General features: G+C 37.3%; 1 protein-coding gene across 1 annotated transcript in view; it reads right to left on the bottom strand.

Annotated features, from left to right (window-relative positions):
* Positions 1–27,175, bottom strand: part of ARID1B (AT-rich interaction domain 1B) — a 416,979-nt gene that overhangs the window by 279,831 nt on the left and 109,973 nt on the right. The window contains exon 6 of the mRNA XM_061130238.1: positions 9,995–10,144. Coding sequence (XP_060986221.1) covers positions 9,995–10,144 — 150 coding nt within the window. The remainder of the gene's footprint in view (positions 1–9,994; positions 10,145–27,175) is intronic.

The following is a 27,175-nucleotide window of genomic DNA, read 5'->3' as shown; positions in this document are numbered from 1 at the left end:
CAGGAAAAACAAAAATCCTTCCCTCTCTCTAGTGTCGGAATTTAAATATCAAGGGAAAAGAACTGTATGGATAAACATAATGAGCCTCAATGATGCTTTTAACTGCACAACCTAATCCTCAACTGTATCCCTCAGTACCAGTGGGGGAAAGCGGGGGTGGGGGTGGGGGTGAGGTCCTCAGAAGAAGTTGAAGGGGCACCTAGAAACTCACATCAGGTGTGAGAGTTGGCTCCACGCAGAGACCCCCACCTACTAAGGAGAGGCTTCCTCCTCCCCGCGCTGCCCAAGTCTGGGCAACCAGGATAAAGAGTTAGAGAACAAGTCCCTGGTGCACCTCAGGTCAGGGCATCTAGTCCAACCCCACAGCGCCATTTCTACTGGGGATGGAGACAGAGACAGGGGAAGAGGGAGGGAGAAAAAAGTGAGGGCAAGAACCTAGAAAGTTCACCCCTATTACAGCTACATGAGAAACAGGGAATGGTGTGGAGCTTAAATGATTTTGAGACCAAATCCTGCTCTTGGGATTGATATTTTTCTTCAGCTTTTAATAAAACATATCGTAAACAATGTAAGATTTTCCTCTTTTATCATCACAGAAGACACTCACAGACAGCAGATCTGATCTTCTGTCCATTTCTAGGCAAGCCTGATATTCTGATGAGCAGGTGCTGGACAGCATGGAGCAGAGCCTAAACCAGAACCAGGCTGCACACAGGCTCCAGGTCTGCCTGTGGCTTTCAGGTTGCTCTTTTCAGGAGGAAGCCTCCAATCACCTTTCTAAAAGTAAATTAAGTACTGAAAATATTGCTATTACCATATTAATTCCTCACTGGCTTTATTTTCCTTTAATTTTGGTATTTGAAAGGAAAAAAAACTTTTTTCTTAAATATTTTAAACATGACCACGAATAGCATTATCAAATTATAATCCAACACAGAGTCGCAGTTACAATCCAAAGCATTAAAAAAAATAACAACTATTCAAAGTTTTCCATCAAAGAGCCAAAAATGCTTTATTACTGGAAATAATCTATATTAAATGCAAAAATTTTTCTCTTCCTTTTCTCCACTTCTAATAAAATAAAAGCAAAGACCCAGGCAGGCATAGCTGCATAGGCTAACCCTGATTTTTATAGCAAAATATTCATATCAAATTCTAATAATATCAAAATGCTTTTCTTCATTCTCCAGTAGTTTTTTTCTATTTGCTTATTTAAGAAGCTTTCAGGAATAATAAGATCCAAACCAAAACACAAACATACATACACATGGAACTGACCATTCAACATGAATCGAAACTTCGACGGCAGCAAATTATATCTACATTATATTCAAAATCAGTGCTGAATTTTTAATATACTGCCCTGTCTCCCAAGGGAGGAAAAAGTAGGATAGACAGGAAAAGTCATGTTCTCATCCCCCTTTTCCTAAGCTCTGACCACCCCAGCCAAGAGAGAGCCAAGCGGGCTGCTGCTTCCAGCAACCTGAGCCCACCTGAGCCCTCAGAGAGGCTCCAACCCGAGCGCAGCAGCAGCTACGCGGTCGGTCACCCGGGCCAACCAGCAGGGGTCAAGCCCAGGAGCGGGAGTGCTCAGACCTGAAAGTAACTTAAACGTTTTCTCCTCAGACACTCACAAGCTCTTCAAACATAAAAGGAAATATTCAGCCCTGGTTCAAAGCCTGACAACTAACTACAAGCAAGGTCAGCAAGAGGGAGAGTCAGATGCAAAGGAAACGCCAGGCTTCACTAGCAATCTCCTTTAAAGCAGAGTGTCTTCATCAATCGACATTCCTAAAGTTTTTATTATCAAGTTAATTGAAACTCCTGTGTTAATATCTAAATGCTAGGCAATTAATGGCAGCAAACTAAATGTTCTCATCTTTGCTCTGACAACAAAATCTTATAAAGCAAATGATACAAGCACTTCTGTAACTTAATACAGGCCTTCTATACTTTTCTCCAAAAGCTGCAGAACAGAAGTGGCTTATAAATGAACAATCTGTTTTATAAATAATAACCAAATATTAGAACAAGTAATAAGCAATAATAATAAAGAAATGTTTATGCCACCATGGAGCAATGTCAATATGCTAATTAACGTCCGAGCTCCATCAGAGACTTCAATGACAAGTTATTAATTCTGAAGTATGTTACCCTCATGTCCAACACTATCACCTTTTTCCAAAACGATGCCCATTTGCCAAACACTTTGTTTACTGCATCACCTTTCGAAAAATTCTGTCCACAAAAATGTCCAAAGTGGTATTTTATAAAATATAAACACTTGTTTCTACCTATACACATACAGACTTCAGACTTCCACTTAACTATTTATTGAGTGATCCACTATTACAAGAGAATTGCTGAGCTAGAACTATTTTGTTTTAAAAGTTATTGAACAGTAACTTTTTATTTCATTCTTAATCACTGAGAAAAAACAATGAAAGGCACCAGTTCCAAGCATAATTAATATGTTCCTTCTAAATGACCTTGATACTGAAACCAATCTCAGAGTCTTGTTCAGTATCACTTCAGGGTCGGGCATTATCTCTGTTCTAACAAAGAATTAGTCCTACCCTAAAATCATTTCTTCTCTCACCAGCAAACTCTTACTCATTCTTCCAGACCTCCTCTGAGAAATGCAGTATTACGTCATACCTTGAAATCACACCTCTCCCACTGTGCTATCATCTGCCTGTGTTGACCTTTCATTCAACTGGGAGTTCATTCCTTCACTTCAAACACAATATCTTATTAATCACTGGATTCCCAGCATACGGAACATTCCCAAGCAAAAAGGGATTCAATATATAGTTTATGTTTTCCTTTTTCTGTCTTCTGCAACTTTTCCAATAAAGCCTGAGGTTTAAAAAAATATTAAAAAGATAAAAGCTGTACCTTGAGAAGTACACATTCATAGTACCCAGTATTTCTCTCAAGAATCTAAGATAATTCTATCAGTTGGGAAAAACTATACCTAAAAAGGTAAAGTTTGAAATTATCTCACTGCTTTAACCTATTTTTCTTTTTAAAGATCCTGACACATCCTCTTTAAGTAAACTGAAACTTAATCTGAATGGAGTTACCTCCTACAAACCTTCTCTAAGGAAAGAAAGATTTTTTTCTAGCTATGGAAACAACAGTGTAGTTTAAAGCCATGAAAACAGTGTTCTGCAAGACTGCCAACTGTCACGGTCCTGGAGGCTGAGCCGAGTCAGCACAAGACCACTGTCAGAGGAAAGGGTACTGACCGACAGTCTAGTTTCCACACCAGGTGACTCCCTTCACATTACAGACCCTGCAACAAGGCCTTCAACACCGAGCAGCTGCTTCCATTAAGGGCAGTGGGTAGCAGGTCTGGGAGAAACTTGTGACACAAAGAAAACATGACCTCTTCTTCAGCATCTCACAAGAGTAAATCTAAAGTAGACTTGAGTTAGAGGTAGAAGGGAAAAGATGATGAGTCTATAGGTAGAAGGAGGAGACAGGAAGGTAACGAAAGTTTGCCAGGAGGGGACGGAGAACCAGGAAACAAACCTACACATAAACTTTGTAGTTGTTGTTTAGTCCAACTTGTGTCCAGCTCCTTGCAACCCCATGAACCTGGAGCCTGCCTGGCTCCTCTGTTTTGGGATTTTATTAGGAACCCAAAATGATAAAACGGAAACTTTAAAACAACAACAAAAAAAGTTAAAATTTATGGCACCATAATTTTCTCTACTATACCAAATTATTAAATCTTGGGTAAAGCAGTTTGAGGAAGTAAGCTAGGATACAAAAATGCTTCCAAATCATGAAACTTCTTCAAATAGCTATTCTTTTTTTAATGACTCAAAAATTAACACCATTTGAAAGAAGGAAATATCATCACGTTGGGTAAATAAAATGTTTGATGGTGAATGGAGAGTGCATTTATTAGTTAATCTCTTGGTCAACAACAGGAAGAATAAACCAGGCCTATTCTTACTTATTGATTTTTATTGTGGTGTGTATTTTATTTGCAAACTTAGAGGCCTCCACACTTTGGGGTAACATTTTTTCTGTTCAACATCTCTGCTGAGCATGTTATTTTAAATGTTCAATATTTTAATTTTACATAATCACCACTGTATGGTAATAAATCCCATCAATTGACACTCTGTTCACAATTTTGAGTTGTTTGTGCAATATAACTGTATCACTGTCACTTGTATTTGTGAAGTTCATGATTATTACAAAAATGCAAGCTTCTCACTATTTCACAAGTCTTCTAATGTAGACACATCTGAGCATTTACTTAGGAAAAACAGTATTTTATTATAAATTTTCTGTCCTTTCTATTACATGAATGGCATTATACTGATGTCTACTGAAATTTTGTATACAGGAAACTAATATTATGCATAAATTTTATTTCAGAAAAAAATGAGGGAGCCCAAGTTATCTGTAGTGATAAGATTTCAAGGGGGCAGTTAGATGTCACAAGGATAAGGAAATGCAATGAAATTTAAGGGTATAAGGTAAGAATGTTAGATTGTCTCATGATGTATAAGAGAGGCTGATTCAACAGATTATTGAACCGCATCTCTCTTTCATTTCCAAAGTCCCAGCATTCATTTAGATCTAAAACAACACAAAAAGCTATTTGTCTAAGCCTAGAACCCAACTCCATTCTGCATATAAGAACAAAGTATTGTTAAAACAACTTTATACTGAATTTTCCAGGAATAAAACTACCCTCATGTACATCGAGGGAAGATTATATTTTATTTCAGTTGGACTTTGACCAAGAGCTGCTCTCTATCTTAGAAGACGATATCTCCATTGACAACCCTAGCTTGACATCTAGGAGGCTGATACCACACTCCTCTATCACGGTGTAGCTGTCAGGCTCACACTGATACCACGTATACATGCAAACATTAAGTTCACAAGCCTTCAGTGTAGTCACACACAAGCATCTAGTTAAATAAATAATATTTTATTATATACTATGTATTTATTTAGTTAAATATATATTATTTTATTACATATTACTTTCACTTTTCCATACACAGTTAGTGCATTTTTCTGCCTTGTTTAAAATTTTGTGTAACACAGTAACAGAGTATCTATGAATTTTTTGTAGGCAATGTATTCTTTATTTTTTATAACATTTATATTTTTTATAACATATTCTTTATATTTGGAAAGAAAAAGGAGGCAGTAGGAAAGTTTCATTTTGGTGAAGGACAGGGAAGCCTGGCGTGCTGCAGTCCAAGGGGTCACAAAGAGTCGGACACAACTGAGCAACATCATCAAATAAATATGTTCTAAATTACTTATTAAATTGCATATTTATATAGTTTTAAATTGTATAAAAGACATCAAATAAACAACTAGAAAACAGAAAAGAGTACCAGTTCTAGTAGTGTGGCAGACTGGATACTGTAAATGTCTGTAATTGAAATACTGAAAATACTGGGAAACATGCCTTTTTAAATGGATCACAAACCGGGAATGAATGTGAGTGAAACCAAGAACACATAAAGTAAACCAAGAACATGGAAAGTAAGGGAGCAAAAGAAGCTGAATTCAGTTACAGATTTTAACTTTCCATCTGATGACTATACAGGGAACAGAAGAAAGGAGGAATCTTGGGCCACCAAGAAGGAGCAAAATATGGGACGATATCTCTCAAATAAACACGGGACTAAAAAGGGCTATATCCATCATGTAAGAGCATTCACTAAAGAGAAAAGAAAAATACCTGTCTTGAACTTGATACTGAGAGGTAGGGAGAATTTTTAAATGACTCCTTTGAGAATCAGAAACCACAGGCTAACCATGACCAGGGTTTCTGGTCAAAATTAACACTTAATGGTGCACTCTATAAAACCTCAAGAAGAGAATTCCATTTAAAATGGTCCCAGAGGCCATACCACCTGAACCCGCCAATCAATCTTAACACCATTTGTTGTAGGACAACAAAATATTAGGATGTTTATCTCCTGATGTAATACTCTCAGAGCATCACCTATGAAGTATTCAAACCATATCGGTCAGTACCGATGTGTAACATGCCACCCCAAACTTAGTGGCCTAAAGACAGCAGCATGTATTAGTCTCACAGATTCTGTGGGTGAGTAATCTGGACAGAGTCCATAACGGAAGGCCTATTTTCATCATAATGGCTCTACCCCTCAGCTGGAAGACAGCTGATGGTCACCAGACAGCCTGGGGCTGGAACCACTGGAGGCTCTTTCTCTCAAAGGGAGGGTCATGGACCCCTCCACTAAACAGAAGCAGGACCTAAATGCTGAGGACATGATTTACAATAATCACAAATAAAAATGTTTAACTTCAAGCCTGTGGATCTAACTTGCAATCTACAGAAAACAGAAGGGCAGGATGAACAAATTAAGCCACATCAAGGGAAAACATCCAGACAAAGCCATTTCATAGGAAAACCGACTCAAGGATGAATGGGAGTAGGGTAAGACAGAACTGATCCAGATAAAACGATGTAAGGATCAAATCAATGTATTAACAGTTGTTTGAATCTGGCTTGAAATGAATGAACTTTAAAGGCATTCTGATGACAGTTTGGGGATATCTGAATATGGCTAGGCTAGTACATGCAGGAACTTATGCTGGCATGTGAGTGTTCATTCTATCAGTCTGTTTATCAGTCTACTAAGATCTCTTTATATAATAAAACTTTAGAAAATAAAATACGATATATGATTCCTAATGACTAGTGTCCACAAGCAACTGGCAAAAGCATACACCAATCCTTCTGAGGGAATAAAACAGGAACCCAGGTCTCAATAAAACAGTCTTTAAAAAATGAACGAAGGGAAGTAAGAAAACTCTTAGAACTAAAAGAGAATAAAAATAACACATATCAAAATTTGAGAGACTTAACCAAAGGAATACTTAAGAGGAAAATTTTTAGTCTTCTGTTTGGCTTCATCAGACAAAAAGTAAGACAGAGTCAAAGTAAAGCACAGAATTTAACTAAACTCATAAAAAAGAGACTATGTAAAAATCCAGAAAATTCTTAAAATCATGCTACTGGGACATGTGTAGATACTCTCATACATCAATGGTTGGAGTACAAATTGGTACAACCCTTGAGAGGAACAATCTAGCAAAATTACAACCGCATGTACCCACTGACACAGCCAGGAATTTATCTGACAGATACACTTGAACATTTACAAACTGACACAAACACATAGCATCATGCAGAGTTGTCTGAACTGAAAGTAACTAAAAATAACCTAAATGCCCACTGAAAGAGAACCGGTTAAATATATTATGAAATGTCCATAAAATGGAATGAAGCTATAAAAAGGAATGAAGGATGACTTTACTGCTCCTTTGTAAAGATCATAGAAAATATATTTAAGTGGGTGGGGAAGGGGAGTGATAAAGAACAGAAGAATGTTTATAGTATATTATGGTGTACCAACATTTGTGTGAAAATAGAGCTAACAATTAAAATATGGTATTTTGCTTCTTGGTAAGAAACTAAAGAAACATAATAAAGTGGTTATCTAGCAAAGGCTGAGCTTGCTGGTGAGCTAGCTCACCAGCTAGTGGTGGGAGACTCAGATCTGTATCACTTCCTTGTACTTTTTAATTTTTTACACATGGGAATGTATTGATGATTCAAAACATTACACATTATAAAATATTAAAGAAACAAAGGTAGGTATATTAATGGAGCTCTAAAATTAACTTTTGCATCATTCACATTAACAAAAGACACAAAGTAATACTTTCTGATGATCTCCTAGTTCAAAACTCAGCAGACTACCATGCAGTGTCTAGAAAGAAAAGGAGAGTCTACAGGAAGGAATGCTCTGTCTGCCATGAAACACCGGCTTCTTATATCAAAACAGTTGAGTTTCTTCATTTTTTAAATGTGAACTCAGTATTAAAAATTCTTACTAAAAGTTAGATTGATTTTGAAGATATTCTAGTGGTTATTTTTACTTTGTTTTGGGATAGATTTGGGGGGGGTTGTTATTCTAGTTTTGAAGGTACTAACTATATGGAAAATGCTAGATGTCATTTCCGAGATAAACTTCCCCAATCTATATAAATATCTAACTCCCTAAAAGTCAAAACTGTTCCTGTATAACCAGACCCTCTGATTAGGATCCCTAAATATCTCTGATTTCCACTTCTTTGTCCCAAAAGAGTCTATAGAAACTTGCTATTTAGACATTTTATAGTGAAAACAAGAAAAAAATTCCAATATACTGTGGGAAATAATTGACTTTCTTCAGAATATACAAAAAAAAAAAGAGACAGTATTTACATCGAGTCATTTTTATACAGTACTTCCTGACATATAGTTATTGTATTCAAGTCAATAAAACAATGGTAGTATCACTCAAAGCATAAAATAGACCTAAACTAAGCACATTTGAATAGTACTCATTAAAGTAAGATTTTACCTGCATTATGCTTTAAACATTTAAATATAAAGGATACTACATAACTAACTGCCATGTGTAAGAGGTCATCAGTGATGCTTCATGAAGGAAATAAATTTTGAATTTGGTCTTGAAGGAAATAACAGGCACTCAGAATCCTTAACCAAATTGGTTTTACAATCAGATTCATTTTAGCACACTGAAGTAAAATGAGTAACGCAATATCTCTGTTGAGTCCTTCTTAAACTTTGATAACATGACAAAACGTTTTGTCTACAGAGAAGTTCACTAAGGCTCTGAAATTCCATGAAAAACTCTTTAACTTTATATATTATAAACCCAGATACCAGTCTATCACTTAAAAAGAAATGGTATTATAAGGCTATTTAATTTTCCTGATTTTAATTAAAGAACAGACTAAATAACTTTGAAATAATGTACATTTCTACATCTATAAATTGCTTTAAATTTTGCAAGCACATATGCAAAACACAAGATTCTATAGCTTCTTCAATCTCAGCTGTTACACTGTTTTGTTTAAAGCTATAAACTCTTTCTGGAACTCTTAAATAAAAATCACATGGAAAAAGCTACAAAGAATCCAATAAAATACTTAAGAAATTGGCTGAATTTGTTAAAATTAAGCTTCATATATTTATACATTTTGCCTAGCATCAGCAATCACTCCAAGCTGTCTAGGAATCATTTTGAAGACTGAACAGTCAATGTCGCTGTCTTCCCCTATCTTTACCACTCCCACCCACAAAAAAAAAAAAAAAAAAGAAGAGAGGAAAATACAAAATGCAAAGTTACAATTTGATGCTTATGACTAAAAGTGCTATGAAAGTTCTATTTGAATTCAGAGTACAGGTCCTGAGTTCATGATGCCTTTTAATATCTTCGGTGACAATCTCTAAAACAAGATGAAACTGAATCACTGTACCCAAAGCATATGTACTTTTTTTCAACACATCATGTAAGCTGAAATATGTAGCCCAATAACCTCAAAGAGTATTTAATGAAGCTAATTTAAACTAGAAACTGTTTAACATACTCAAAAGTACACGATTCCCTTTAGTATTTTAATATATTGTAATTGAAGTGACTATCTGTTTATAAGCTAGTTTAGGAAGAATAATACTGCCAAAGGCAACAATGTTTTGATACAACAGCACTTACCATTAAAACAAATCAAAAGAAAGCTCAAGATAAAAACACCATGTATGTGCCAACTAGCAAGATTAAATGATCAATAAAACCATTTTCGTGAATAAGCCTCAACAAAGTGACAGAGCACTTTCTTGAAAGATTCGGAATACACAAGACAAAGAACATGAAATGACTGACATTTTCTGCTGTCACTAACCGGTAATATAAGAAGCTATTAAGCTAGTCATTCTTCCCACCCTTCAGTCTCAACCATCCATCCATAAACTAACAGTTTAGGATATAGTTCTGCATTTTCTCAAAACTTCATTTTTTCCCACTGAGAACAGAAATTCTCTAAATGGGACAGGAAGATGTCTCAGAACCCAGGGTGGCCTCTGAACACAGGACAGAGGCCTGGGGACCAGGAATGCGCTCACCTGCTGCGGCTGGTACCTCTGCTGGGACTGGGAGGGCAGATAGGGCGCCTGCGGGGGAAGGTGTGGAGGCTGTGGCTGCTGGTTGTAGTAAGGCTGCTGGCCCTGCTGGCAGTAACCACTCACACCCTGCTGTCCGTACTGAGGTGGCATCTGTCAAGAGTCAAGATGGGCAAATAAGAGAAAGTCTAAACATGCAATTCAATAAAATCAAATATGGTTTCGATTCAGCAACGTGAAGTGGGTTCTTTGCTAAGCAACTGAATTCAATATTTTTAACATTCTTGCCATTAGATAAATTGGTCTACTGCCTTCTCCTCACATACTATCAATGAAGACAAAAGATAATTTAACTGTGCTTTAAAAAATACTTTATCAGATATCAAATACTGATAATTTCACAAAAATCCAGAGGGGGTAAAAAGCTCCAAATACTGACATTAAAATTGCTTCTGCCAAGAAAGTCAGAGAAAGATTATACTACCTAATCCATTCTCATGCAATACTCAAATGAAAATGAACTCCAGTTCAAGATCCCTTACTAATATTTTGTAGGATGCTTGTGATTTGGGTACATGTTTGTTTCAACTAAGGTCAGAATGCTTCAATTACATTTTAGCAAATACCAGTTACATTAGCAATTCCATTTACTATTTTTGCTAAAAAAAAAAAAAAAAGCAACACTGCTTTACAATAAATTGAGACCCATTTAGAAAACAATACTATGTATATCAAACAACGTAACTATCAATATGAGCAAGATATTCATAGTTATACAAGAATAGTATTTTCCTAGTTGATACACAGTCAATGATGTAAAGAAAAGTGTCAAAGTGTTAGTCACTCAGTTGTATCCGACTCTGTGACCCCATGGACTACAGACCTCCAGGCTCCTCTGTCCATGGAGCTTTCCAGGGAAGAATATTGGAATGGGTTGCAATTCCATTCTCTAGGGGATCCTCCCTACCCAGGAATGGAACGATTCTTACCATCTGAGCTACCAGGGAAGCCCTTTTCTGCAAATACCCAAGATACAGACAGAATGACCTAAAATGGGTCTTCTCCATTTCTAGTTACATGAACCTAAAAAATATTGAAATTGTTCAAAGAAAAGTTCTTCCTCATGCAATAAATATAATACACTATTGATGATATTTTCTGATGTTCTATCAAATCAGAAATCTACTGACACATTTTTTCCCCTAACTGAGAGAAAGAATAGGAGAGGAAAAGAAAAACAAGATATCAGAATGGCAAAAAGCACTCCTGGGAGGAGAATAGTAAAGTCATTGTTAATACCACAATATAGTTCATTTGAGAAATCCAAGAACTCATCCCCATAAGCCTATATACTTCTAAGAATTAAGTCATCAGTTCCAGATATACTTAAAAAACAAATTGACTACAGAATATTGAATGAGAGGGAAAAAGAGTAAGAGATATATTAAACACTTTGCCTCTAAGACCAATTAGCACAGTAATTTGTAACATGTACTATGAAGTAAAAAGAAAAAACTGCAAAATGCTAAAGTTCATACTCCTTTTGACCCGATCTAGATTATTTTCAAACTTCTAGCAATGATGACAAAACATTTGGCCACAATGACTTACAAATGCTTCTCATCACACAGATCCTAAGTTACTAGAACAGACAAGTTTGTACTGAAAACCATTCAACAGCACAGTTGAATTCTTTGCTTTTATTTATTTTACAGCTTGATGTCTCATAATGAATGTATGTCCCTGCCATAAGCCAAGCCAAAGAATTTCCATAAAATACAACTCCACATGCTAGAATACCATATACTACCACAACACATATCCTTTCGTTCAACACCCATATGTTTGATTTGATATCTAATACTATATTTCACACGAGCATCTTTGCAGTTTGATTTGAAGCAGTTAGGGTAACACTTTGCCAGTGTTAAAATGACTGTAAAGCTCAGTCAACACAGCCAGCAACTCCCCTATGAATTGCACTTTAATATGTTGACTTTCTGGTTTACAGAAACCTTTACACACAATATGGAAGTGTTGTTTCAGGGCAGGGGGTGGGGGGGCCTCTATTTTCTAAGCAAGACAACGAGAGGACATATTGCAGGAGTCTCCTAACACTAGAGCAGCCATGAGCTTACTACTTTCTTTAACTACCTATCCCAACTCTGAAAAGCATGGAAGCAAGGCAGGTGCAGGTGAAGCAGGTAGAATGGGTGGGGATGTAAGCAATTCCACAATGGATCCGTAGCAACCATCTGCTGACCCCAATAAACGTCAGGGGGAAAACCATCAAAAGCACCTACTTGGGAGATTTTGCTGCTGTTTTCCTCAATTAAAAATCTACTTGTTATCCTTTTTGATACACGGTCTCATTATGTGGTACTAACTAACTGGCATCTAACCCTCTGAGAGCCTAGGATAACTTATAACATGGTACAGATGGGCTATAAGATCTGGGGCTTAGAGCCAAGCAACTGCATGTGGCCCACTGTCCTCACATGGGAGCCACAACCAAATAGAGATAAATAAATGCTCATCTACCTACAGAATTTCTGTATTAGAAATGTATGAAACCTAAATCCAAGTCCTCCTATACCTTAGTTGTGTGAATATTATCAATCACATAATGATATCTGTCTTACATCTCCATTTGCAAAATGGGGCTACCTCTTCTATTGATTCATATTAATATTATAAGCAGCAATATTATAATTCTACCTGGAATTCTACATATATTCTATTATTAGTTATTAAATTACAAGTTGTAGAGCTATCTCTAAGTACTAATTATTAACTGTTACCTTTAAAAACCAATTTCTAAATATAATACCTCAATTGTCAGGAACTAATGTCTTAATTTTTTAATGATCAATAATGTTTTTGCTTTAAATCAATTTAGATGTAGGGCTTTCAAAAATCTATTAGATGCTTTTCTGACATTTTAAACCAAACAATCATTGCTAAGAAACATAAACTGAAGAATGCCCCAGAGCCAACTCCAAAAGTTGTCTAACCAAAGCTCAGAATAACTCTGGCCTCACACCACCGGCTTCTCACATGCCATCAAGGCACTCAACCACTGCTTGTAACTCTGACTTCCATCTTTAACAGACTCTGCTGAGGACAGAGAAACCTACTATACTACACTGTCATGAAGGCCTGAAGGACCAGTCCACGAGGGAAGTACATACATTTTACTGTCTCCAGTTTTGTGAAATCAATTTTGGCTACTGTGAGTCTTTATTTATCTCTTACTTCATGAAAAAGCTGGCTTAAAGCTCAACATTCAAAAACCTAAGATCACGGTGTCCAAACCCATCACTTCATCGCAAATAGATGGAAAAAAGTGAAAGCAGTGACAGATTTTATTTTCTTGGGCTCCAAAATCACTGTGGACAGTGACTGCAGCCATGAAATTAAAACATGCTTGCTCCTTGGAAGGAAAGCTCTGACAAACCTGGACAGTGTATTAAAAAGCAAAGACATCACTTTGGCAACAAAGGTCTGTCTAGTCAAAGTGATGGTTTTTCCAGTAGTGATGTATGGATATGAGAGCCGAACCATAAAGAAGGTTGAGTGCCAAAGAATTGATGCTTTCAAACTGTGGTGCTGGAGAAGACTCTTGAGAGTCACCTAGACTGTAAGGAGATCAAACCAGTCAATCCTAAAGGAAATCAACCTTGAATATTCATTGGAAGGACTGATACTGAAGGTGAAGATCCAGTAGTTTGGCCACCTAATGTGAAGAGCCAACTCACTGGAAAAGACTTGATGCTGGGAAAGATTGATGACAGGAGAAGAAGGGGACGACAGGGGATGAGATGGTTAGATGGCATCACTGACTCAATGGCATGAGTTTGAGCAAATTCTGGGAGAGGGTGAAAGACAGGGAAGCCTGGCATGCTGCAGTCAGCCCATGGGGTTGCAAAGAGTTGGATATGACTCAGCAACTTAACAACAATGAAGATTAGTGAACTGTTGGATTCAAGTGAAATTTAACCAAGTTACTGAGTTTCAGGAACTGAGTACTGAAAATTGAGGATACAAAGCACTTCTGTCTCAGATGCCATTCCTTCCCTGACCGGCCTAAACCACCATCATTCTCATCCCATTTCTGATTCTATTTTACCACAGGGGAGATTATTAGATTTAGTCAGCTGACCTTGATGTGTTCCTGTTTCTACTGTTTGTCCTCATCACTTGACTACACACTCCTATACCCGTGGTATGCCTTCTGGAAGAGGGTCTGCCATTCAATAAATGGTTGTTGGATGAATAAATGAATGTCGTTCAATGGATTATTAAATAAAGTTAATATTATATGAAATTTTAAATTAAGGATGGAAAACATTATAAAACTGAAATCACTTGTACCATCCAAGTCTTTGATACACATATGCTCAATCTAGTCTAACAGACAAACACCCCAAACCTCAAACTGACAGCAGCGGAGTAGCCTTGACCATTACCAGCTAACTCTCTAGGGCATTACCACCCAGGAAATGTACTGGATATTTATCACTAAACTAAACCAAAAGGAAATCTCCAGAAAATGCCTAAGATGCCTATTTGTTATTTAAAGATAAGAAAAACAAAAATTTCTCTCATTTCTAAATAAAGAGGATTTTGAAGTGGAACATGAGTACGCAAGCACGCATGCTCAGTCGTGCCCGACTCTTTGCAATCCTGTGGACTGCAGTCCGCCAGGCTCCTCTGTCTATGGGATTTTCCAGTCAAGAATACTGGAGTGGGTTGCCATTTCCTTTTCCAGCAATGTGTGCATACACAGTAACAAAAAAAGTTATCCTACTTTTCAAAGAAATGTGAATGCTTCCAAACAGTATTAGAGAGGGAAAGTATAGCTAAAAATCATTCATTTACTACAAAGTATTTGTTTTAGGAAACTACTCTGATAAAAGATATGATTAATAACTTTCAAGTCTCTGGATCATGTTCAATGTGCAGAATTCCAGGCTCCATTTTTCATTTTACTTTTTACCCTGAACTCTGCTCATCCTTCAAAACTGAAGAAATAATAAGGTTTATATTCTCATCCTCTTCCTTCCTAAAAGGGTCTCCCCACTAAGTTTCAAGGTGCACTTCCCTAAGACCCAATACCTTGTAAATACATCCCCATGAAACACCCCCATGTGTCCCAATAAGGATATTACATTGGACACTATCTACAAGAGCCAGAAAGAGGACACAATCTAATTCTAGCACAGTAGGTAAATGGGAAAAATAGATTTTGCTATAGTCATACATGGAATTCTAACCATAAAGTGCACAGTTTAGAGGCATCAGGTAGGTTTATACCGTTGTGTAATCATCACAACTATCCATCTCCAGAACTTCACCATTCCAAAATGAAATTCTACTTCCATTAAACAATAACTCCACTTGGGCTTCCTTAATGGTTCAAGCAGTAAAGAATCTGCCTGCAATGCAGAAGACCTGGGTTTGATCCCTGGGTCAGAAAATGCCCCAGAGGAGATAATGGCTACCCAATCCAGTAGTCTTAAGAGAATCCCATGAACAGAGAAGCCTGGCAGTCTACAGTCCATGGGGTCACAGAGTTGGTCACCACTGAGTGATTAACACTTTCACTTCCAAGGTTCACCTATATTACAGCATGTATCAGAATTTCATTCTTTTTTAAGGTTAAAAAACATTCCATTTTTAAGTGCAAACAGTATTTTGTTTATCAAGTTATCTATCATGGACACTAGGGTTGTTCTACCTTTTGATGACTGTGAATAATTCAGTTCAGTCGCTCAGTCGTGTCTGACTCTTTGCGACCCCATGGACTGCAGCACGCTAGGCTTCCCTGTTTATCATCAACTCCTGGAGCTTACTCAAACTTATGTCCATCAAGTCAGTGATGCCATCCAACCATCTCATCCTCTGTCGTCCCCTTCTCCTCCCACCTTCAATCTTTCCCAGCATCAGGGTCTTTTCTAGTGAGTCAGTTCTTCACATCAGGTGGCCAAAGTGTTGGAGTTTCAGCTTCAGCATCAGCCCTTCCAATGAACATTCAAGACTGATTTCCTTTAGGATAGACTGGTTGGATCTCCGTGCAGTCCAAGAGATTCTCAAGAGTCTTCTCCAATACCACAGTTCAAAAGCATCAATTCTTCGGTGCTCAGCTTTCTTTACAGTCCAACTCTCACATCCATACATGACTACTGGAAAAACCATAGCTTTGACTAAACGGACCTTTGTTGGCAAAGTAATGTCTCTGCTTTTTAACATGCTGTCTAGGTTGTGAATAGTACTGCTTATAGTATTAATAGTATTGTGAATAGTACTGCTATGAAAATTGGCATACACTTTATCTGTTCAAGCTTTTGCTTTCACTTCTTTTACCCAGCCCAGAAGTAGAATTGCTAGATTGGTACTGTAGTACTGGAAAAGACTCTTGAGAGTCTCTTGGACTTCAAGGAGATCAAACTGGTCAATCCTAAAGGAAATCAACCCTCAGATATTCATTGGAAGGACTGCTGCTGAAGCTAAAGCTCAATACTTTATGAAGATATGAAGATACTTTATGAAGAGCCAACTCACTGCAAAGACCCTGAGGCTGGGAAATATTGAGGGCAGAAGAAAAGGGGGCAACATATAATAAAATGGTTGGACAGGATCACCAACTCAATGGGCATGAATTTGAACAAACTTCAGGAGATGGTGAAGGACAGGGAAGTCTGGCGTGCTGCAGTCCATGGGATCCCAAAGAGTCGGACACAACTTAGCAACTAAACAGTAACAACAACAATAGTAGTTCTTTGTTTAATTTTTTGAGAAACTGCCATACTATTTTGCATAGCAGAATACCATTTTTTACCCTGCCAACAGTGCACAAGGGTTCTAATTTCTCCACATCCATGACAACACCTGCTATTTTGTTTTTGTAATAGCCATCCTAATGGGTGTGAAGTGGTATCACACTCATTACAGGTTTGCTTTTTATTTCTCTAATGATTAGTGATGCTGAGCATTCTTCTCAAGCTTATCAGTTATTTATTCTCTTGGAAAACTATATTCAAGTCTTTCACCCATTTTTTAAATTGGGTTGTTAGGTTTTTCTGTTGTTGTGTGGTAGGAGTTCTTTATATATTCTGTATATTAATCCCATAAATGATATGTGATTTCCAGATAGTCTTGCCTCTTCTGAGTGCTGCCTTTTTGTTCTCATGATAGTGTCCTTTCATGCACATAAGTTTTTAATTTTGATGTACTCCAATTTATCTTTTCTTTTGTTTCCTGTGCATTTGGTTTCATGTTCAATAAATCACTGCCAAATTTAAAGTCATAAAGCTTTCCCCGATGTTCTCTTCTAAGAATTTCACAGCTTTAGCTCTTATGTTTTTAGGTCTGACCCATTTTGAGTTAATTTCTATACACAGTGTAAGGTAAGGGTCCAACTTCATTCTTTTGAAAGACCTCTTGTTCTTAACTCTAGTATGTAATTTTCATCTCTGCTTCAAATCCTTTTGTCCTAAGAAGAACTGTTTGGCTTGGTATCTATATTTTCCTCTAGAACTATATTAAATGTACCCAATCAACACACTGTATGATATGTTTATATGAAATTCAAAATCAGGGAAAACTTATCTATAGTGTTAGTAGTCACAACAGTGGTTGTAGGATAAGGGGACTAGCTAGAAAGAGGGATGAGCAAACTCCTGGGAGGAACAAAAATATTCTGTATCTGAATTGGTCTGGTAGGTTCAAAGACATACATTATTTGTCAAAACCCATCAAATCATACACTTAAGATCTGAGCATTTCATTGTATGTATATCTTTAAAATATGTACATACACTTACTAACAAAGAAGGTATCCAAACTTTGTCAAACTTTTGATTTCAATTTTTTATAATGTATTTATGTCAAACCACTTCTGCTTTACTAATGCCTAGATTTAAGTTTCCTATCTGATAATAAAATAGTAACTATTCTGAGATGCTTAATAGGGAGTTCTCATATTTTCAGTTTACATAATTCTAACCAACTTGATGAATATGAGTTTGAGCAAGCTCCGGGAGTTGATGACAGACAGGGAAGCCTGGTGTGCTGCAGTCCATGGGGTCAGAAAGAGTCAAACGAAACTGAGCAACTAAACTGAAAATATTCCATAGCAATTAATACTGAAATAATCGCAATGAGTAAGTAAATTCAAATATTTAATAAAAAGTCACAATATATATGGGCTTCCCAGGTGGCTCAGTGATAAGAATCCTCCTGCTAATGCAGGAGATGAAGGAGATGGGAATATGATCCCTGGGTCAGGAAGATCCCCTGGAGGAGGAAATGGCAATCTGCTCCAGTATTGTTGCCAGGATAATCCCATGGACAGAGGAGCCTGGCAGGCTACAGTCCATGGGGTCACAAAGACTTGGACACGACTGAGTATGTACTGCATGCACAATGCACAATATATAGAAACAATATCTTTAACTCAGAATTCTGCTTTTGAGAAATTTACCTTAAGGGAAAAATATAAAACAAGTATGTAAAAAGATGTGCAGCAAGAAGGTCACCACAGCCCCATGACAGCACCCCCACTCAAGAGCGAAACAGCCTAAATGGTTAAATGTACATCATGAAAGGCTGGTTTAAAGGAGGAGGATAATGATATTTTATTCAGTGAAATACCACAGAACCATTAAAATGAATGAATCTAATTGTACATGATATGTATTGAATAGGAAGAAAGCATGTCCATGGGTTACTGAGGTGGGACTTAAGGGGTAGCAGGTTACAGAGCCATATACATGCATCCAAGTGTGATTCAGTCATGTCTCATTCTGGGATCCTATGGACTGTAGCCCTCCAGGCTCCTCTGTCCATGGGTTTTTCAAGGAAGAATACTGGAGTGAACTGCCATTTCCTACTCCATACATACATTTTTTTTAATATGCAAATCTGTATATGAGTGGTGAGTATAGCATTAATAGCCCAGAAGTATATACATCAAATGTTATGTATCATTTCCTAAGCCAACTCTGAGTTTTTCATGAATCTAGAACTAAATGCAATTTCTTTTAGATTAATTATTGCTGTCTTTCTAAGAATTATCAGAAAAGTATATTACTATAACAATTTATACTTAATAGCAGATAGCCTCTTAATTTTTGTTTTTGACCATAAATTTGAATTCTTCCAGGCAAGTTCTACAAAAAAGGAAAGCAAAAAGCACAGGAAAAATCATGAGCTCATAGCAGCTACATTTTAGTCAATACTGTGGCGAATTCTACTGGCTTCCGATTTCACAGAAAGTAAATGCTATTTTTCATGCAAAAAAGACAGACTGAAAAGTCCCCACAGCAAGGAATTTAGATGCTGAGTCGATGTGTGTCTGAACAAATTGCAAGAGAAAATTTTATTATGTCAACATGTCCAGTCAAAAATAATGTGTTAGAAGGTAATAAAGTTTACAAGGTCAAAACCCTACAAATGCTCCACAATCTACATACAGTCCTTTAAGCTAAGTTCCCAACTGGGATTTTTAAACAATGTAGGTGCTTTTAAAATTCTTTCTTTCTTTTTTTTTTCATTTATTTTTATTAGTTGAAGGCTAATTACTTTACAATATTGTAGTGGTTTCTGCCATACATTGACATGAACCAGCCATGGATTTACATGTGGTCCCCATCCTGAACCCCTCTCCCACCTCCCTCCCCATCCCATCCCTCTGGGTCATCCCAGTGCACCAGCCCCGAGCACTTATCTCACGCATCCAACCTGGACTGGTGATCTGTTTCACACTTGATAATATACATGTTTCGATGCTGTTCTCTCAGATCATCCTACCCTCGCCTTCTCCCATAGAGTCCAAAAGTCTGTTCTATACATCTGTGTCTCTTTTTCTATTTTGCATATGGGATTATCGTTACCATCTTTTTAAATTCCATATACATGCGTTAGTATACTGTATTGGTCTTTATCTTTCTGGCTTACTTCACTCTGTATAATGGGCTCCAGTTTCATCCATCTCATTAGAACTGGTTCAAATGCATTCTTTTTAATGGCTGAGTAATATGCCACTGTGTATATGTACAATTTAGGTGCTTTTGAAATTCACTTTCTTATTATAAAAAGAAAACTAAATCTTGTCTTTAAGCTTGCTTGGTGGGGGTGGGGGGTGGGGGGAACTCCACAATTCCTGAAATTACTCCTTCATGCTTGAAAACTGAGAAACAATCAACAAATGTACACAGAATATTTACTGTATGCACTGTACACTAAAGCTGTAAGTTCCTTCAAATTTCATCCAGCTTCCCTTGAGTAACACAAAAAAGACAACATGGGGTTGGAAGAGTGGGCAGAGCAGTCCAGGGTCAAACAGTGTCTAAACTCCAGCAGAATAGGCTTAATGACCAATCACACAAAGGAGCTGGTTACACAGCTCCCGTTGCTATGGAACCCACTTCCATTTCTGTCCGTGCCCTTGTTCCTAACAGATAACTTTTGGACCATAAACACTGCTGTTGTTTAACAGGCTGAAATAACCAACATATCTGGGCTGCTTTAGCCCACTCCCTTAGTATAAAAATTTTTTTTCTACTTCATATCAGAAAATAAATTTACTTTTTGGTTTGTGAAACTAAATTGAAAAGTTCTCATTTGTTATCAGCAATAACTCTTTTCTCATGATAAATTCTGTTTTCTAAAGCTTCCTTATCAGGTACACACAATATAAGATTATAAACAGTGAGAATAATATACATGTAATCTCTCTTGGATTTTCTTTATAATTATTAATTACCTACAAAATTTCACTGCTTATTCTAAGTCCAGCTGCTCTATATTTAGCCAATCGCAGCTTAAGTGAATACTGGGTCAGACCAACGTTTTGCAGCGTGAATACTCTACGCAGATATGGGAACTACTGGTAGTGCCTTTCATGACCTTAATTTCCAGAGGTCAGAGATATGTCCTCAACAGCCTTTATTTCCTCTCCATAATCACTATTCTATTATCCACAAATTTATTTATACTCTTCTTAAATTAATTTACATTTCTAGTCCAGGCTACCTCTTGAAGGTAACAAGTTCTGGAACATTATTATCCATTTTGTAAAGTGCTACATCCTTCAGTTTTCATAAAATGAACTCCAAGCTTCAAGCAGTGTCCGCTAATGCTAGTACCTGGAACTTGATTAACAAATGTATGGTCAGTCAATGCCAGCCAACTCCTTCAGATCTCCTTGATCAGAGATTCCCTGTCAACTGCTTTCTGCCCTCAAGTCCCTTGATTATTTTCACTGCCTCATCTAAATTGCTTTCACTGTTAGCCTTCACTGTGGAATAGCAGCTAAAATAGCATAAATGATTCCAAAGGCACAGCAAGCATGGCTGTACACAAAAGTAAAATCACTTTTGTATTTACTTTTAAAAAGAAACCTCTACTACACATTTTGTATTCTCTTCTACCTCCTAACTACAGATGTTTTCACCTTTCTTTCCAGGTCAGCCAAATTGAGGAGATTTTAAGTATTCATAAAATGCAGGCATTCACTGGCAGTAAAATGCTTCCTCTCATTTACAACCAGTGTTGAAATAAAGTCTTACTGTACACAAAATTAACACACAAGTGTATAATTGTAGTTTTATGCTCAATTGCGTTAATTATGCACTTTAAAACATTTTCTTCCCAAGGATTCATTGAGGGCATTTGATATCACAGACTTATGAGGTCTACTGTGCGCTTCTTTGACAAAACAGAAGCATAACAAAAAAATCTGCAGCCTCAGAGAGAAAGTAGTATGCAAAGCACAAGATGATAAATCTCATTCTAAACATTTTAGCTTAAAAAAGATCATATTTCCAATGCATATGAATGGGTGAGGAGTCAACCTAAGAGTAAAAGATTAATTCAGATTCCTTATTCTTGAAGCAAACAGAACCGGCATACCAAAACAAGTGGTCTCAAACCTTTCATAAATCATCATGGGGAGAAAAACTCACCTATGAGTCTATATGCCTTACTAATATAAATAGTAATATTGGCAGGAAAAAGTCTTAATAGTAAACGAAGCCTTGCTCATTTCTAATGCAGAAGCTTTGACATCTACCTTATCAAGTATTTACATTTAAAACAAAATAAAAAGTAAGTATTTTTCATACCAAACACATGTCATTTTCAAATCAGAGAATCAGAACTATGGAAATTCATCAACATGGTCTGCAAAAAGCCCAAATTCTGCAGAGCTCACAGTATGTACAGAAAGAAAAGAAGGGCCCTGAAAGCCATCTGTAGTAATAAATAGGTCAACTCTGCTAACAGAAGCAACATTTTCCTAGAAAACTCTACTTAAAAATAATTTTAAAGAAAAGAAGGAAGGAAAGAGAGAGGGTGAAAGAAGAGGCCTGAGCTGTCTCACAGGACCTCAGGTGTCTACATTCAGGAAAGCACTTAACCAAGAAAACAGACATGTGATGTTGTTTATTTAGTAAAGAATACATCTCACTGAAAAGCAATCTGGAGTTTCCATCTTTCTTGTCATACTACTGCGCAAACTGCAACAGGTAGTTTTGAATTGGTGAACATAATCTTTGAGTGGTTTCAATTCTTTAAAAAATATATAAAGAGATTATAAAATCAAAAGTCAAAACAGTATAGCGGGACCTCACACACACGTTCCAACAGCAGGGTTTTCTAACAAGATTTTTAAGTGTGAGACTACAGTATGTTCATGTTTTTAAAAACCACCACTTGGTCCACACGCACACAGTAAGAATACTATTTACTACAGGTAAAAATGGAAAAACTCGGCAGTGCAACTGATGGGAACTATCTATAGCTTCTTGCCTAGCTGCCCTTCTGGCCAGAGATTTCTATTTTCATAAAGCAGAAAAGAGGAGCCAAGAGCTTTGCCACTTTCCCATATAAACCGAGCTGCCAAAATGGATGTGCCAAAGGGGAATTTCAGAGAATTTTAAAGAGATAACCTTTGCTGAGGCTGCAATGTCAACTCTGTAACCGCATGACTGGAACATGTGCAGTGAATGCTAGATTGAAAGGACTGTTCTATTGGAGATAACCATGGAGCAGGGGAAACAGAGAAAACAGGGATTTACCAGAATCAGACTAGAATTTTAAAACAGCAAATGGAGAGACAAGCAACTGGTATCTTCTGTGGACGGGAACATGATGGTGGGGGAACATGAGGAGAGAGATGATTCACAGCAGGCCCTTTCTACCTTGAGGATTTTATACCACCCATTTAAATTCTGCGTGTGTGAGAGTGTGTGTGTGTGTGTATATGCATCTAAATTCCGTGTGTGCGTGATTTTTTTCAAGAGTCACTGTGACTGTATTTTTCCAAGAGTCTAAGGTTCATCTTTTGAGGGTGAGGGGGTTAGTTGTTTTATATATCCTTTCTATATTTTTCCTCTCCTGTTCCCCTCCAAAAAAGAGAGAGGGAGGGAGGGAGGAAAAGAATGATTTTAGTAACTGAGTTCATAAAAATGTGAGTACAAAGCCACCAAGCCCCTCAAAAATGGACATCTAAAAAACGATATTATGTTAAAAATATGATCCTTTAAAAACATACACTGTTCTATATTTTTCAAAGGAGAAACTTGTACTTATTAACCTATCCACCCTCAAATGTAAATGATGTATATGGTAAAAAATGTATGAATGGAGAAAAATAATAGTAATGGTAAGGGGCAAAGGGTAAGACAGACTTCTCTACATAACATAGCCAAAACCCAAACCTGGCTTCCTCTGAGACTCTGAGACTTCAGTAGACTGAAGGATCTAAGAATAGACAGTCCCAGGGGATGAGCCAGTATAGGGACCTTGACCGGCATTCTCCCCGAGTAGAGGCGCTGACACTGACTCGGAGAGGAGACAGCTGCAGGCTTTGTCTTGTGCTACCCAGATACAGAGCAGGCTTCAGATAACCATAACTAGCTGGCCACTTTTTGCCCTGACTTTCAGAATGAACTCATAACAAATAATGAGGACTGCAAATAAAGGAGTCCTTTTACATTGGGAGATGTTTCTACTACTAATTCATCCTCTCTAAAAAATCAGTGATATCTTTCCTGAACCTCATGTGCAAAGGTAAGACTAAAGGAAATGTATATGCACATTAGTGGTTGAAAAACTGACTCCTTGCATTTTATTCCCTGGATCATAGTCTGAGATGGGTTGGGTGAAGGAAGAGGGTGGGTAGAAATGCTAAAAAACACAGGCAACACACACATTCACATATTTGGATCATTAAGCTATTGTTTTAAGCTGAAAATAAACATCCATTCCCCCATCCTCAGAAGGCTAAGCCTAATTAAACTTTATTGTAAATTACTTTATCATGCACTGTTAGAACTGGTAGGGATTTCAGAGATCACTGGTTCAACCCTCTCCTTATTAAGATCAAGAAGCTAGGGTCAAGAGTTAGGAAATCTGCACAATTTCACCCAGCTAGAGTCACAAATAAAAACTATGCTCTCCATGCACACCCCTCCCCAACCAGGGCTCATTCCACCCTCCCAGGATGCCCAGTCATTGAATGGAAAGAGTGGGGAGCAGTATGTAAGGGAAGCATGGAGGGTGCTCAGGCTGGGACAGGAAGAGCAAAGGACACTCCACACATCCTCTCTGTTACAGCAAAGAGAAGTGTAAGAACAGACAAGGACACTGGGGAGTCCACAGAACATCGGAGAAGCAGCTGGAGTGGGAAGGAAGACAGGTGAGCAAAAACACAGTGATTGTAAATGAGAAATGTACGCAAAATGTTTTTTAAGTTTTAACTACTAAAATCAGAAAGTATTAGGACATAAAACTTCTACCAACACAGATATATACTCAAGGCAAAAGGGAGGAAGGGGGAGGCTCTGTGCTGAGTCATTTGGCACATAAATTTAACCCATAAAATAAACTTGTGATATTGGATAATATTAATAATTTAAAGAGAAGTTTCATTATGAGGCTGAGACAGCATGAGGAAATGATGCTTTAGATAAAAATATCAAAGCCCTTCAAATATAAATATATTTCAAAGCAAATGTTTATATAAGAAGAGAAAAATCATTTAATTATTTCCCTTGAGGTCTTCAATTTTTTTTATTTCATCAGATGGAACACATGTGCCAAATATTCCCAAAAGACTGGTCAGGAAAAAATATAGGATGTTGACATTTTAAAATCATTAACAGAAAGACACTTGGGGGTGGAGAGAGGAAGATTTACTTAATGTAGAATTTTCAACAAATTAAATGTTTGACTTCTTTCTCTACCATCTCTTCTATTTATATTTAATGATTTATTTTAAATCATGAAAGTAGACATTCTAACCTATTCAATTTTGAAACACAACAAATAATCAAAATTATAATTATCCCCCAACAAAACTATACTTTTAACACAGATGTGTTCTCAGACTATCCATTCCAAGCACCTCTGCAGAGCAGTCAGAAGACTTTGGGGTAACACAAAAGTTGTTTAATTATTTTGCTAAAACATGAAGGGGTACAAAATAATCATACCAAAATACAGCCCTTCAATCCAATGGCAAATAAAGATACGTGGGCTAAAACATTTCTCATTAGACAATAGGCTAATTCTACTTTAACTATTAAAAAATAATTTATTACATTACCTTTAAACGGAAAAGGCTAGAATTCAAACAGTATACCACAGTAATTTTCACTTTAATAGATCCTTCAAATTTAAAGGATACATTCTACATATTACGGGGTAGGGGATGATTTCCAGCTATTCATGTGACATACTTAAGTTTTCTTTCAAGAATGTTGTTTACAAGACCAGTGGAAGGCCATCAGAGTAGCAAGAAAACACTGCGGTCAGAAAGTCTCCCCAAAATCAAGACCAGGAATGAGGAATTAGTGAAAAATGGTCATTTTCTAACCAGAGATGTTAATCACATTCGATAACTATAACAATCACTTAAAACCTATAGCTATTTCTTACTGCCAGAGAAAAGAAGTAACAACACTAGTATCTGGTCATTTTGTGTCTCCTTAAACCTCTTTCCACTGTCCTCCACTCCCCACACTGGTGGGACTCTGATCACTCCATACGTCCAGGGCAAACCCACTGTGAGGATCTGGGTGCTAAAAAAAGTCCTAACCCTCCTGAATGAAACCTGCAGAGGAGCCTCCAGGTGGTGCCTTCACTGCAGGCTCCTTTAGGGCTTTGTGGAGACGCAGGCTGCTGCCCTGATCACACCCTGTCATGGATCCATGTGACGGGTAAGCGACCTGCCCTGAAATTGGTAAATTAGTTAACTGTGCCTTTGATTTTCCATCAAGCTGTCCCGTGAATAGGCCATATTCTAACTCTACTTTGTCTCAACTACCAAAAAAAAAAAAAAAAGCAACTTAAAAATTTCCATTAGAAAGAAAAGGAGGTGAGAAATCAAAGGAGCTAAAAATACTGAAGGTTATCAGACCAATGGCTTTCAAATGTTTTGATTCCAAATCAAAAGAAGAATTATGTTTTAGATCACAACCTTGAACACACATGACATCCTTACTACACTGTGATGCATTCATATTTTTTTCATATTCAAATCTCTTAAAAAAATTTCTGGTTGCAGCTTAATATACATTGCTTTCAGAGCCACACTAATAGATCACAATGAATAGTTTTTAAAAACACTGCATTCAAGGATGATTTTTTCAGAGCATCTCAGAGCAGCAGTGTATCAGACAGCGTATGAGAATAAATCAGTGTCCATGGATATTGGTTCCTCAAGTTCCTCTTCCCTGCCCTGCAGCTGCCGTTGATACACAATGCACTGCCAGAGAAACAGAACCACTGCTGATCTGAGCAGGCTGAACACCAACAGGAGATAACCAGCAAACAGAGAGAAGGCAAACTACAACAGAGCAGGGTAACAACTCACCAACAGTGTCTACTGCTCAGAGAGGAGACAACAACTCCAGGAAGGAATTAGGAGTCACAGCAAGCATGGGTGAAGAAGAGACAGGACGCCTGAGCAGGTAAGTGTCCTAGCAGAGGCTCGGGATAAAGAGAGCATGCAACGGTGAGCAAGAGGCAAGCGCCAGAGATGGTACACAGCTCTCTTACAGCTGGAGGAAAGAAATGAAATTAAAAGTACAGGATGAACTGAATTCCAGAGGAGGCAAAGCAAGGAAAATGAGACAGGAGTAAAATTTTAAATATAAAGAGTACAGAGAAAGAGCT

This window comes from Dama dama, chromosome 26 (genome assembly GCF_033118175.1).
Source record: "Dama dama isolate Ldn47 chromosome 26, ASM3311817v1, whole genome shotgun sequence".
Lineage (NCBI taxonomy): Eukaryota > Metazoa > Chordata > Mammalia > Artiodactyla > Cervidae > Dama > Dama dama.
This window is presented reverse-complemented; position numbering and strand designations above follow the sequence as displayed.